Source organism: Bos indicus, chromosome 26, assembly GCF_029378745.1.
Source record: "Bos indicus isolate NIAB-ARS_2022 breed Sahiwal x Tharparkar chromosome 26, NIAB-ARS_B.indTharparkar_mat_pri_1.0, whole genome shotgun sequence".
Lineage (NCBI taxonomy): Eukaryota > Metazoa > Chordata > Mammalia > Artiodactyla > Bovidae > Bos > Bos indicus.
This window is the reverse complement of record NC_091785.1, coordinates 6383104-6397415: the sequence shown is the minus strand read 5'-3', so window position 1 is coordinate 6397415 and position 14312 is coordinate 6383104. Positions and strand designations below refer to the sequence as shown.

At 42.9% G+C, this 14312-nt stretch overlaps 1 protein-coding gene across 1 annotated transcript; it reads right to left on the bottom strand.

Moving 5' to 3' along the window:
- Positions 1–227: 227 nt before the first annotated feature.
- MBL2 (mannose binding lectin 2) lies at positions 228–5854 on the bottom strand. Its single transcript, XM_019953186.2, has 5 exons — positions 5725–5854; positions 4468–4666; positions 3963–4079; positions 2559–2627; positions 228–1550 (listed from the first exon to the last, which is right to left on the bottom strand). Exons 2-5 carry the CDS (start codon positions 4655–4657, stop codon positions 1177–1179), a joined length of 750 nt encoding a protein of 249 aa, XP_019808745.2. The 5' UTR covers positions 4658–4666; positions 5725–5854; the 3' UTR covers positions 228–1176.
- Between the last annotated feature and the right edge of the window lie 8458 nt (positions 5855–14312).

Here is a 14312-nt window from a genome sequence, read left to right as displayed (position 1 = left end):
GAAGGCACATCTCATGAGAGTACTAAACGAAAGAAAGCTGATGAGGGCCCTTTCATTAAAAAAACATTGGTGAAATAACATTGCTAGGAATACAGAGGGTATTTAAAAATGAAAAGAGGAATAAAGATGTAAAAAATAGTAATCCTAAATTTTTAGGTGATTATTAATATGGTTTCAATATAGAGAGAACAAGAAATGGCAGAAATAAATGAGAAACAAATACACAATCATAGTTGGATATTTTAATGTACATTTTTTAGAAACTGATTTTAAATGTTCAAATTTAGTAAGATGTTATAAACATCAAGCTTAACGTCCTGGCCTGATGTTATACCTATCAGCTAAAGAAAACACATGATTTAACATGCACAAAGTACATGTACCATTCAGTTCAGTTCAATTCAGTCACTCAGTCGTGTCTGACTCTTTGAGACCCCATGAACGCCAAGCCTCCCTGTCCATCACCAACTCCCGGAGTCCACCCAAACCTATGTCCATTGAGTCGGTGACGCCATCCAACCATCTCGCCCTCTGTTGTCCCCTTTTCCTCCTGCCCTCAATCTTTCCCAGCTTCAGGGTCTTTTCAAATGAGTCAGCTCTTTGCATCAGGTGGCCAAAGTATTGGAGTTTCAGCTTCAACTTCAGTCCTTCCAATGAACACCTAGGACTGATCTCCTTTAAGATGGACTGGTTGGATCTCCTTGCAGTCCAAGGGACTCTTAAGAGTCTTCTCCAACACCACAGTTCAAAACCATCAGTTCTTCAGTGTTCAGCTTTCTTCATAGTCTCAAACAAAAATGAACAGCCTAGTTAAATTAGATACTTAATGTATAATCTTACATGTAATGTCTGACTCATAGTAAACATTTTAAAATATGTTATTAGTACTCCCACTATTACTGCTGTTGCTACTATTACTACCATTATTTTGTTGTTCCTGAAATGATTATTATTAGTGACTGGGTCTGAACCAGAAACTCTTACACCACTATAAGTCTCTTCACGCTTTTCAGTTCCACATCTCATCATTCTCAATCCATTCTTATTGTCTCTGTTTCCCCACAAAAGAGCAACTCAGTACTGGGTGTGTGAAATTGACATAGATTTATCCTCCAAACCAGGTTGTGGGCCCATGAGATGAGTAAAGGAACAGGAGGACTTTAGGCTCATGCTCCCTCAGAGAGAGAATTCACAGACGGTCAAAAAGGAGGCGGAACAAGCGATGTCATTCCATGTGCCGTCCGACAGAAGTGTCACACAGTGCTCCCCAGGAGAAGTGTTGTTAGGCTCGCCATCATTCCAGTTTTGGTAGGTCACCCCCTTTCCTGTCAGATCCACAAATTTGCCTTCAGTCTCCTGATCTGTGATGCCCAGGAAGGCCTCTTCAGTGACTAAATCCTTGAGGGCCCTGTTTTCTTCAGCATTCATAGGGGTGGCCACACGGCCCTGGAACTGTGCACACAGAGTCTTCACTTCATTAAAAGGCATCTTTTTACCATTGGTAAAAAATGCCTTCTTCCCAACTCTTTTGCCCAGAGAGAAGATTAGCCCTAAAATGGGAAAATATAGATGACATGGTTTGTTTCTAAGTCCAGCCCAAGATATTTTTCTGGATGAAAGTGTCTATAGTACAGATGCCACATAAAATATGGTAGTTGCATTTGAATTATAGAAAAGCAGTGGATTTAAAAAAATTTTAGTTTAAAGATCTCATATGCAGTTTTTAGGATATACATATACCAAAAAAATAAAAAAATTGCTGTTGTTTACCTGAAATTCAGATTTAACTCAGTAAGCTTTTTTCTGGTTAAGTCTAGCAGCCCTGATCTGAACAGATGGGCTGGAACAAAGGCCTTTGTCTCTTTGGACCATATTCTAGAACACACATAATTCAGAGTTCTAAGTTTTAACCCAATAGTAACATAAATGAATGTAAATGTCTTAGAATATTTGTCTCAGGGCAAGTAACAGGTTAAACCCATTGCCAGTTCTCAGGACCAGCATAACAAAGGGAGAGAGGTTTGGCCCATTTTCAGTGACCTGTGTGTACACTGTACACTGTGATATAAAGAAGCAGAATTGGGGTCTCTGGTATTAGCATGCATGGATGCTCATTTGGTCAGCTGTGTCTGACTCTTTGAGGCCCCATGGATTGCAACCCGCCGGGCTCCTCTGTCCATGGAATTTTCCAGGCAAGAATACTGAAGTGGGTTGCCATTTCCTACTCCAGGCGATCTTCCCAACCCAGGGATCAAACCTGCGTCTCCTACATCTCCTGCATTGGCAGATGGAATGTTTACCACTGAGCTTCCTGGGTAGCCCTCTCTGGTATCAGACTGACTAAAGTTTATAAGTTGCTCTGCTACTCATTAGTTCTATGCTTTTGAGCAAATTATGTACTTTTTCTTTGCCTTCATTTCTACCAAAAGTTGTGAGGATTTCATGAAATCAGAATATGAATAGACAGCTATCCAGGTACTAGAAAATTAAATATATTCAGTAAATGTTGTCTTTCACTTTACCAAACTTCAAGCTGCCTGAAAAGAGAGAAGGCTTACAGTTTTTGATCTGGTTCAATTCAGATTGTAGAGTTGCTCTTTCTGAAGTAGCCAGGCTAATATAGTCACCTAGAAAATTAAGTGAAAGAGTGTTGTTAAAAAGTTATCTTAGAACTATAAGGGGGTAGGGTACCTTTTGAAACTAAAAAAAATAAATAAATAAAATTAAAAGTTTATTTTATATTGATATTTGCTCTTTGAAAAAAAATGAAAAATATCAAGAAGCAAAAAGAAGGAAAATTGTCTTTATTTCCATCTAACCCAAAACATGACTCTTCATCTGTTGAATGTATGTGAAGACACTTTATAGACACATACATTCCCACACACATACACATACATACACTCCCTGTTGATCTGTTAATAGCATTATAGCTCTCCACATGCCAAGCTAGTCACTAATTGTTTTATTTCTCCAAACAAATAGCTCTATCATGGACAAAATTGTGGAACAAACTGATGGAAGAATTATTATGAGCTGGTGAATCCTGACTGTAAAGTCTACAGAGTTTCATCTTTGGCGATGTTTTGTTTTTATTCATTTTGTTGTTTGTTTTTCCCTGAGTTTGTCCTGTTAATCAGTAAACTAGGATTTCTGTGAGTTGTCCATTATCCATGGGGGAGGGCATGAGACAAGCTATGTGTAGTAGATGGCAAAAATGACTTGGATATGACACAGCTTCTCTGAGGAAATGGAGTCTATTCCCCACTCCTTGAATCTGAGCCGGCCTTGGGACTTGTGTTGACCAATACGGTGTGGCGGAAGCAATAGTGTATGTATCCCAAGTCTTAAGGAGGCCTTAACCTTCCGCTCTTCCTTTTCGTCTGAATCCTGTAATCACCTCTGTGTGATTAAGGCCAGGTGAGTCAACTGGAGGATGAGAGACCCATGGCTCAGGCACCTTCATCACTCCAGCTGACAGGCGCATGATAGCCAACAAGTATGTGAGACCACACATGAGTGAGTCCAGCTGAGACCAGCAAAGAAATTATTTGATTCACAGAATTTTGATTTAAATAAATGGCTGTGTGTTGTTTCTCATGAAGTAAGAGATAATTGACATACCATGTATCTACCACTCTTGTGAAAATAGGCATAATAAGCCCAATGCATATATTCTCCCTTTTGGACCAAATTGTTTCAGTTGAAGGATATCCAGGGCTCAGATCCTCCAGCAGGCATCTGGCGAGGGTTTGGCTCTGAACGGTTTGTGACTCTGTATTCAGGAATTGATAGGAACCCCTGAGGCTCTAAGTAACCTAGAGAAGCTGGAGGCTGCTTAGTCAGGAAGCAGAGTTGGGCATCTCCCCAGGAAGCAGCAGAAGGGGCATGTCCCACATGATACTTGAGCCCACAGACCCCAGGGGACTTCAGCCTGGCCCTTGCTAAAGTAAACTCCTTACCCATATTTTCTCCAGGGTCTCCTTTTTGGCCTATTGGTCCTGGTATCCCAGGGATCCCTGGCGTTCCTTGAGGCCCCATCTTTCCAGGAGGGCCCTGCGAGCCTCTGAGTCCTTGACCTGTTGGAGGAAAAAGGAAACACGACTCAATATTTGTGTTCCTCTCTATTTCTCAAAAAAATATGATGCCCAATCCCTTCCCAGGGGAAAGGAGACACTGAGCTAGGGTTAACTTTTCTGAGCTGCTGTTTGTAAGGATCATAGAAGAAAGGCCTCCTATGTCCCATGGGATGTCTTGAGGGTCAACTCCCTGAGCCGGCAGGACCACCAGGTGTCAGCAGTTCCTGTGTGAGAGTCTGGGATGCCAGAATCAGAGCCGTATCTCTGTTTCAAATGATAATATGTGGTTGAGAGTAATACAAGCAGCATGCATACATTACCCTCCTCCCAATCCAGGCAGTTTGCTTTGGGAGATAAAGTTGCAGAGAAAGAACAGCCCAAACTGTACCTGGTTCTCCCTTTTCTCCCTTGGCACCATCACGCCCATCTTTGCCTGGGATGCCATTGATGCCCGGAGGACCACAGGCAATCACGGGGCAGGTCTTCCGGATGTTCTCACAGTTCTCTGTTTCTGTGTCTGCACAAGATGCTGTCACCGCAGTCAGGAGAAGAAAAGGAAGTGATGTAAACAGCGACATGATCCTCACCTTGGTGTAAGAAAGGTCAAGGGAGATTATCTCATCTTGTTCTCTTTATCTACACGTATTTACTGAACCTATAACCTAACTGGGCACATGTGATGTAGAGATGGATAATCCATTCCTGGCCTCCAAACTGGGAATTTGGAAATGTATTAATACATTCTTCAATGACACTGGTTAATTAATACTTCAACAAAGGTGGATGTAAATAATTGCATTGTTGAGAGGAATGAGTCACCAGTGCCTGTCCTCTGGTGTTACTGCAGAAATCTCTGATTATGTTCTCTGTGTCCTCTGCAAGAGCAAATAGGCATACTCATGGCCAGAGACTCATGCCTGCTGGCTTAGGGAATAATCGTGAATGGAGACCTAGCTTGCTCTTGCACTTCTCCCACTTGGGCCCTACTGCTACCTGCATCCCATCCTTATATCTGGACAGTCCTTTGCCCTCAGTGCCAGATAACCAACATCTACTCAGTGGCAGGCACTGAGCTGCGAGCTAATGATCCAGGGAGGAAGAGTCACTACTAGTTACTAACCCAGCCACAACTAACTTGAGTTTGCTTTCTCTTGATGTTTGTTTCTCACTGCAAGAAAGACTTGCCAGGGGGAGAATTTTCTCTGGAAATTTCTCACTGTCTTAGCCCAGGCAGGATGCTAGATCCCTCTCTATTTCCTGGCAGGTATTCTTATATGTCAAGATCACTGGCAATATTCCTTGAATACCCTTCTCATTTTTCAATCCTAACATTTCATCTGATCTTCAAAGTTGTTTTCTAGACGTCCCTCCCCCAGGAAACCTCAGCAGCCCAGGATCCAGGATCTAGTCCCTCTTGGCTCTCTTTGAAAACAAAGGTACAATCTCATTTGCAAATGTTCAGGTGAATCCAGAAAAGTTCCAGATGCCCCAGCATAAGAAGAGAAAGAGACACTCCAGCATGGCTTCTACTTGCCCTCTCCCCACCTCCCCCCACTCCAGAAAGTCTCTTATAGGCCTTATAAGATCAAGTCAAAGCGCTAACTATATGACCCAGGACCCCAGATCCATTTACCAAAGTACTCACCAGGGCTTCTGCAGATCAGGGATATAGTCACAAGGAAACTGGCCCTCTAGCAGGGTGCTGGCAGATGCCTTAGGGTAAGGGAGGAGGCTGGGCTTGGCAATACAAGGTCCAATCAGCCTGGTGGACAGGGACAACATGGGCCTGCCTGGCCTTCAACCCCAGATTAATTCTTCTTAGAAGGATTTCCCAGGGGCTTCTGGTACAGTGCTGGGTGGCAGTTTTCTTTGATACTGCACAATTCCCACTTCAAATTGTCAGTATTTTGACAGTTCTCATTTCTGGGCCAATGTGAGTTGGTTCACATGGTTAATTATGTTCAAGATTCATGTCTTCAACAGAGAAACATAAAGATACCTATGAATGCACTCATGCTCGTGCATACTAACCATACACACACACGCAGACGTGCACAGACACTCATCCATGAAGGCGCAGCAAACACCCTGCTGCTCTTGACACACCAAGACCACCCCTGTCTCAGGCTCTGGACTTGGTCTTCACCCAGGCTGAATGTCCTTTGTCATGTCACTGGCTGGCTCTTTCTCTTCTATTGAAATGTTCCTGCCTCAGAGAAACCTGTGTTGACTACTTTAAGTGGTCCTGCTCTCTATCATCTTAACTTTATTTTTTTAATATTTCTTATATTCCATGATGTTGTATTCTATCCATTCACTTTACTTTTCTAGCTTTTATTCTGGTAAGTGTAAACAACATACAATTTTACCATTTTGACCATTATTAGGTGTACAGTTTGGCAGTGTTAAGTCCATTCACAAAGTGAATGGACTTATTATCCCAAACTGAAACTCTGTATCTATTAAACAGTATTTCCCTATTTCCAACCCCAAGGTCAGCCCCAACCCGTGGTGACTGCTGTTTTGTTTTTGTCTCTATGAGCTTGGCTACTCTAGGTGTCTTATATAAGTGGGATCATACAGGATTTGTCTTTTTTTGACTGACTTATTTCACTTGTCTTAATGCCTTCAAGGTTCATCCATGTTATGAAATGTATCAGAATTTCCTTCCTAAGTTTAAAAAATAAATATGTGTAAATAACACATTTTGGAAACATCATTTTTAATAGCAAATAAAAAAAGACCCTGGGAATTACCCAGTTATCCTTCAACAAGCAAATGGATAAATAAACCACGGAAAATTCACAGGAAAAAAAGCAGCAATTAATACAATAACTTGGGTGAATTTCAAAGATACTATGCTAAGTAAAATCAATATAAACTTGGAAGTTTATAGACTGTATTATTCTTTTCATATAATATTCTTGAAATGGCACAATTAAATAAGGAAGACCATATCAGCAGTTGGCAGGGAATAGGGCTTCAGGGAGAAGATAAAGATGCCGAACAAGAAAGTTTCATTGTGGGTGATGGACTAGTTCTGTCTTAATTGTGATGATTAGACAAACCTATCATGGCAATAGCATTTCATAGAACTAAACACCAAGAAAAAAGGAATTCAGATAAATAATGGTTAAATGCAAGTAAAACCCATATTGTATTGTTTTGATGTCAGCTTGCAGGTTTTGATACTTGTACTCTGATATGTTAGATCCTACCATTGGTGAATGATGGAGGAAGAGCACCTGAGACTTTTCATTATGATTTCTTCAACTTGTCTATGAGACTAAAATGATTTCAGATGAAAAAGTTTCCAGAGGGAGTCTTAAGGAAGTTGTGGGTGATCTAAAGACTATCCTTGCTTCATTCAGTGCTTTGTCCAAACTTCACAATGGGAATAGTCTGTGCAATGGCTTGAAAGTGAGAAAAAGTAGGCCAAGTTCCCAAGGATAATATTAGTTAGTCTTATTGGTCTTATAGTGTGGAACCAAATGGTGAGAGATAAGGCATAAGCCGATTGATGATATGACTTACAAACTGTAAGACTTTGGACCTCCAACCAAAGGTCATTAGAGAAACTCCAATAGGAGAGGAAGGATCACAGTTGAATTTTCAAATCTTGTTTTGACTAAAATATGGAGAATGATTGGAGAGCATGAAACTGTTTTTTCGATGACCTGCAAGGAAGTACTTTGCTGCTGTTGTTCAGTTGCCCAGTCGTGTCCAGCTCCTTGTGACCCCGTGGACTTCAGCATGCCAGGCCTCCCTGTCCCTCACCATCCCCCAGAGTTTGCCCAGGTTCATGTTCATGGCATCGGTGATGCCATTCTCACTACCACCTAAATGACAGATGATGGTGGCCAGAATCAGGGTAAAAGAAATTAGATCAAGAAACTGGATACATTTGAGAAACATCCGTAATGTATAATTGACAGAGCTTAGGAATTGGTTGAGTGTGAAATAGCAGAAAAATAAATTTGTTTGGGCACACACATTTCTGACTTGAATGTCTGAGTGTCATTCTACTGACTAAAGGAGATATAATGGATACCTTGTAAGTGGATGGCTTGAATTATCTGCCAGTGGTCAAGAAGGATAGAGCAATAACTCTGAAGCAACATCTATTCAATTCTGGACATTTCTAATAGAGCTGTCATAAAATGTCCTTTTAGGGTGGTGAGGGAACCCATCATAAGAGTTTCAAATAGAAGTTGCCGAGCCATGTGGTGAGGGTGTGGTAGAGGCCTCCAAACACCACAAGAAATATGCATGAGACTTCCCCCTCCTCCCCTGCCCACCAGATCCTTCCAACTAGCCTGTCCTTGGCTAATGAAAGGTCTCATTTCCTTACTTCCTGCTGACCCATTCCATAGAACTGAAAAAATGTCCAGGGTGGTAAAGAGCCAGATGCCTGAAGCAAAGGGCAGAGACTAAGAGATCCAGAGCTTAAAACCGTCTGCTGGCAACTTGTTCGTGTGTCTCCCTTATTCTTCAGCATCCAGACTTTCCCCTTGTTCCTACTCCAAAGTGGCAGGAGGTTGAATGAGGTAGAGGACTGGAGGTGCTGGCTTTGATCACTGTATTTGTTTGCATTGAACACTTAGTCCAGAGGTCACGAAGCTTCCTGGAACTGTGCTGGGAAGGGATAGACATCTGGATGAGAGTCAATCTGAAAGTTGAGCCACTGTTCTGGCTACAGCTGTGAGTCTCATCTCATTTCCACAGTCTCCAGGAGGCCTTTTCTATCAGGAGATGCCCTCTCCACCTCCTTGAGTCCCAACTGTCCAGTCTGCACTTTGCTTCATAGATAAGATCACTGCATGTATTTGTTCTGGACCTTAAGCCCTTCCCAGCACTGCCTCTACTCTGGCACCTCCACAAAGACAATGATGCTGCCTCTTTGATCTCTAGAAGGACTTCCTGCCCTTCTATACTCCTGTCCCTAGTGGGATGGAATCCCAGCTCTGCCACTTCCTGGCTATATGACTTTGGCCAAGTTCCATCTCCTTCAGATCCTGTTTCTTCATCTGTGAACCAGGACAACACTGCCATGCCTGTGTAATGGTATGGTGTCTTCTGATCCACACTCAGAAGGCATGACATTCAGCTCATCACAGCAGTCTGCTAAAGACAAAGCCTTCATTGCCTTCAGAATGGTGGCACAATAGTCTTCCTACTGTGGGAAGCAGTGTTCTTGGGCAACCCCATCTGAAAACAGTACAGTATGAAATTTGGAACCAGAAGATACGGTTTGGGCTCATGATTGTGAGTTTAAGTCAGACCATATATTCTTTCTGAGTCTCGGATCTTGGCCAGGGGCACAGTTGCAGCAGGCATGGAGCATGCTTATCCATGATTTTAAGAGACTTGCCTAAGGGAGGGGCATGAGGAGGAGAAATTAGGGCAGTGTTGCAGGCAAAATACAAGCCCGGGCGGCTGCGACCAGCACACTAAGCGTGGGCGGCTGCGACCGGCGCACTAAGCCTGGCTGAGAGGAGCTACCCCACGTCCGAGGTCGGGGCAGCGGCCGAGAGTGCCAGGCTGCAAAGGCGCAGGAACCGCGGAGAAGACCTACCGAAGTCCGAGGTCAGGGGCGGTGGCCTGGAAGAGCTACCCTACTTCCGAGGTCAGGGGCGGCTACCAGGAGGAGCTACCCCACGCCCCTACGCCCGAGGCCATGGGTGGCTGCCGGGAGGAGCAACCCCACTTCCAAGGAGCGGTGGCTGCGTGGGCACAGGAGAGCCTAGAGGAGCTATCCCACGTTGAAGGTCAGGAAGGGCGGCGGTGAGGAGATACCCCTCGTCCAAGGTAAGGAGCAGCGGCTGCGCTTTGCTGGAGCAGCTGTGAAGAGATACCCCATGCCCAAGGTAAGAGAAACCCAAGTAAGATGGTAGGTGTTGCAAGAGGGCATCAGAGGGCAAGCACACTGAAACCATACTCACAGAAAACTAGTCAATCTAATCACACTAGGACCACAGCTTTGTGTAACTCAATGAAACTAAGCCATGCCCCTGGGGCAACCCAAGATAGGTGGGTCATGGTGGAGAGATCTGACAGAATGTGGTCCACTGGAGAAGGGAATGGCAAACCACTTCAGTATTCTTGCCTTCAGAACCCCATGAACAGTATGAAAGGCAAAAAAAAAGAGGAACTCCCTGCGTCAGTAGGTGCCCAATATGCTACTGGAGATCAGTGGAGAAATAACTCCAGAAAGAATGAAGGGATGGAGCCAAAGCAAAAACAATACCCAGCTGTGGATGTGACTGGTGAGAGAAGCAAGGTCCAATGCTGTAAAGAGCAATATTGCATAGGAACCTGGAATGTCAGGTCCATGAATCAAGGCAAATTGGAAGTGGTCAAACAGGAGATGGCAAGAGTGAACGTTGACATTCTAGGAATCAGGGAACTAAAATGGACTGGAATGGGTGAATTTAACTCAGATGACCATTATATCTACTACTGCGGGCAGGAATCCCTTAGAAGAAATGGAGTGGCCATCATGGTCAACAAAAGAGTCCAAAATGCAGTACTTGGATGCAGTCTCAAAACGACAGAATGATCTCTGTCAGTTTCCAAGGCAAACCATTCAATATCACAGTAATCCAAGTCTATGCCCCAACCAGTAATGCTGAAGAAGCTGAAGTTGAACGGTTCTATGAAGACCTACAAGAGCTTTTAGAACTAACACCCAAAAAAGATGTCCTTTTCATTATAGGGGACTGGAATGCAAAAGTAGGAAGTCAAGAAACACCTGGAGCAACAGGCAAATTTTCCCTTGGAATACGGAATGAAGCAGGGCAAAGGCTAATACAGTTTTGCCAAGAGAACGCACTGGTCATAGCAAACACCTCTTCCAACAATACAAGAGAAGACTCTACACATGGACATCACCAGATGGTCCACACTGAAATCAGATTGATTATGTTCTTGCAGCCAAAGATGGAGAAGCTCTATACAGTCAACAAAAACAAGACCAGGAACTGACTGTGGCTCAGATCATGAACTCCTTATTGCCAAATTCAGACTTAAATTGAAGAAAGTAGGGAAAACCACTAGACCATTCAGGTATGACCTAAATCAAATCCCTTATGATTATACAGTGGGAGTGAGAAATAGATTTAAGGGACTAGATCTGATAGATAGAGTGCCTGATGAATTATGGAATGAGGTTTGTGACATTGTACAGGAGACAGGGATCAAGACCATCCCCATGAAAAAGAAATGCAAAAAAGCAAAATGGCTGTCTGGGGAGGCCTTACAAATAGCTGTGAAAGAAGAGAAGTGAAAAGCAAAGGAAAAAAGGAAAGATATAAGCATCTGAATGCAGAGTTCCAAAGAATAGCAAGAAGAAATAAGAAAGCCTTCCTCAGTGATCAATGCAAAGAAATAGAGGAAAACAACAGAATGGGAAAGACTAGAGATCTCTTCAAGAAAATTAGAAATACCAAGGGAACATTTCATGCCAAGATGGGCTCGATAAAGGACACAAATGGTATGGACCTAACAGAAGCAAAAGATATTAAGAAGAGGTGGCAAGAATACACAGAAGAACTGGAAAAAAAAAGATCTTCACGACCCAGATAATCACAATGGTGTGATCACTCATTTAGAGCCAGACATGCTGGAATGTGAAGCCAAGCTGGCTTTAGAAAGCAACACTATGAACAAAGCTAGTGGAGGTGATGGAATTCCAGTTGAGCTCTTTCAAATCCTGAAAGATGATGCTGTGAAAGTGCTGCACTCAATATACCAGCAAATTTGGAAAACTCAGCAGTGGCCACAGGACTGGAAAAGGTCAGTTTTCATTCCAATCCCAAAGAAAGGCAATGCCAAACAATGCTCAAACTACCACACAGTTGCACTCATCTCACACACTAGTAAAGTAATGCTCAAAATTCTCCAAGCCAGGCTTCAGCAATACGTAAACAGTGAACTTCCAGATGTTCAAGCTGGTTTTAGAAAAGGTAGAGGAACCAGAGATCAAATTGCCAACACCCGCTGGATCATGGAAAAAGCAAGAGAGTTCCAGAAAAACATCCATTTCTGCTTTATTGACTATGCCAAAGCCTTTGACTGTGTGGATCACAATAAACTGTGGAAAATTCTGAAAGAGGTGGGAATACCAGACCACCTGGCCTGCCTCTTGAGAAATCTGTATGCAGGTCAGGAAGCAACAGTTAGAACTGGACATGGAACAACAGACTGTTTCCAAATCGGGAAAGGAGTATGTCAAGGCTGTACATTGTCACCCTGCTTATTTAACTTCTATGCAGAGTACATCATGAGAAACGCTGGACTGGAAGAAGCACAAGCTGGAATCAAGATTGCCAGGAGAAATATCAATAACCTCAGATATGCAAATGACACCACCCTTATGGCAGAAAGTGAAGAGGAACTCAAAAGCCTCTTGATGAAAGTGAAAGTGGAGAGTGAAAAAGTTGGCTTAAAGCTCAACATTCAGAAAATGAAGATCATTGCATCTGGTCCCATCACTTCATGGGAAATAGATGGGGAAACAGTGGAAACAGTGTCAGACTTTATTTTTGGGGGCTCCAAAATCACTACAGATGGTGAATGTAGTCATGAAATTAAAAGACGCTTATTCCTTGGAAGGAAAGTTATGACCAACCTAGATAGCATATTAAAAAGCAGAGACATTACTTTGCCAACAAAGGTTTGTCTAGTCAAGGCTATGGTTTTTCCTGTGGTCATGTATGGATGTGAGAGTTGGACTGTGATGAAGGCTGAGCGCCGAAGAATTGATGCTTTTGAACTGTGGTGTTGGAGAAGACTCTTGAGAGTCCCATGGACTGCAAGGAGATCCAACCAGTCCATTCTAAAGGAGATCAGCCCTGGGATTTCTTTGGAAGGAATGATGCTAAAGCTGAAACTCCAGTACTTTGACCACCTCATGTGAAGAGTTGACTCATTGGAAAAGACTCTGATGATGGGAGGGATTGGGGGCAGAAGAAGAAGGGGATGACAGAGGATGAGATGTCTGCATGGCATCACTGACTCGATGGATGTGAGTTTGAGTGAACTCTGGGAGTTGGTGATGGACAGGGAGGCCTGGCGTGCTGCGATTCATGGGGTCGCAGAGAGTTGGACGCAACTGAGCGACTGAACTGAACTGAACTGAACTGCAGGCAAAATAGCCTGAGGTCCAGAATTCCCTCAGAGAGGGCTATACGGAGCCCTCTCTACGTGATCACGTTGTTCTTGTGCTCACTAACTCAAGGAGGGACTGCCTGCTGGGTCTTGGCAGGGGCAGAGTTCCCAGGATATTCTCAGGTCAAGCAGTGTGTGGAAAGAGGATCCCTTTTTCTTTCACCTTTTCTCTAGTGCCCCCTATTGTAAAAGCTGTTAGTGATCACTTTATTTTTATTTTTTTAGTTTTATTGGATTATAGTTGATTTACAATATTGTGTTAATTTCAGATGTACAGCAAAGTGATTCAATTATATACATATATTCATTCTTTTTCATATTATTTTCTCATATAGGTTATCATAGAATATTAAATATGTTCTCTGTGCTATGCAGTAGGTCCTTGTTAGTTATCTATCTTATATATAGTAGTGTGTATATGTTAATCCCAAGTTCCTGATCTATCCCTTCTGCCCACCCATATTTTCCCTTTGGTAACCATAAGCTTGTTTTCAATACCTGCAAGTCTGTTTCTGTTTCTTGATTAAGTTCATTTCTATCATTTAAAAAAATCAGATTCTATGCAGAAGTGATGTCATATGATCTTTGTCTTTGACTTACTGCACTTAGTATGATAATCTCTAGCCCCATCTACATTGCTGCAAGTGGCATGCTTTCATTCTCTTTTATGGCTGAGCCATGTCCTATTGCATATATTCTTTGACTATATACCCAGGAGTGGGATTGCTGGATCATATGGTAGTTCTATTTTTAGTTTTTTAGTGGTTGTACCAATTTACATTTGTGATCATGCTCACTTTAAAAGAGAAATGCTTAAAGGAATTTTGTGGCTTATCACAGAGGATGTGTGGAAGAGTAAGTCTGTTGCCAGGAGTTCTTTGGTAACTAGCTCAGTAGGTATATCTGCATGCCCATGTTTGTACACAGGGAGCCCACGAATGCCCCAAGTGGGCCCTTCATCAGCATAAGTGGCATCAGGGATTCCTCTAGGTAAGCCTCATGAAAGCCATGGAGTGAAGAGGGGTGGGTGGGCCTGGCTGCTTCTGGGCTCTGAGGCTACCTATC

Bases quoted from the DNA above. Each gene is read 5' to 3' on its own strand.
- MBL2 (XM_019953186.2), bottom strand. From the start codon at position 4,657: ATGTCGCTGTTTACATCACTTCCTTTTCTTCTCCTGACTGCGGTGACA. The intron at 4,080-4,467 runs GTACAGTTTGGG...TTCCTCCAACAG, and splicing joins GGGAGAAAAGGGAGAACCAG to GTCAAGGACTCAGAGGCTCG. The intron at 1,551-2,558 runs GTAAGCCTTCTC...TTCCCATTTTAG, and splicing joins ATTGAACCAGATCAAAAACT to GGCTAATCTTCTCTCTGGGC.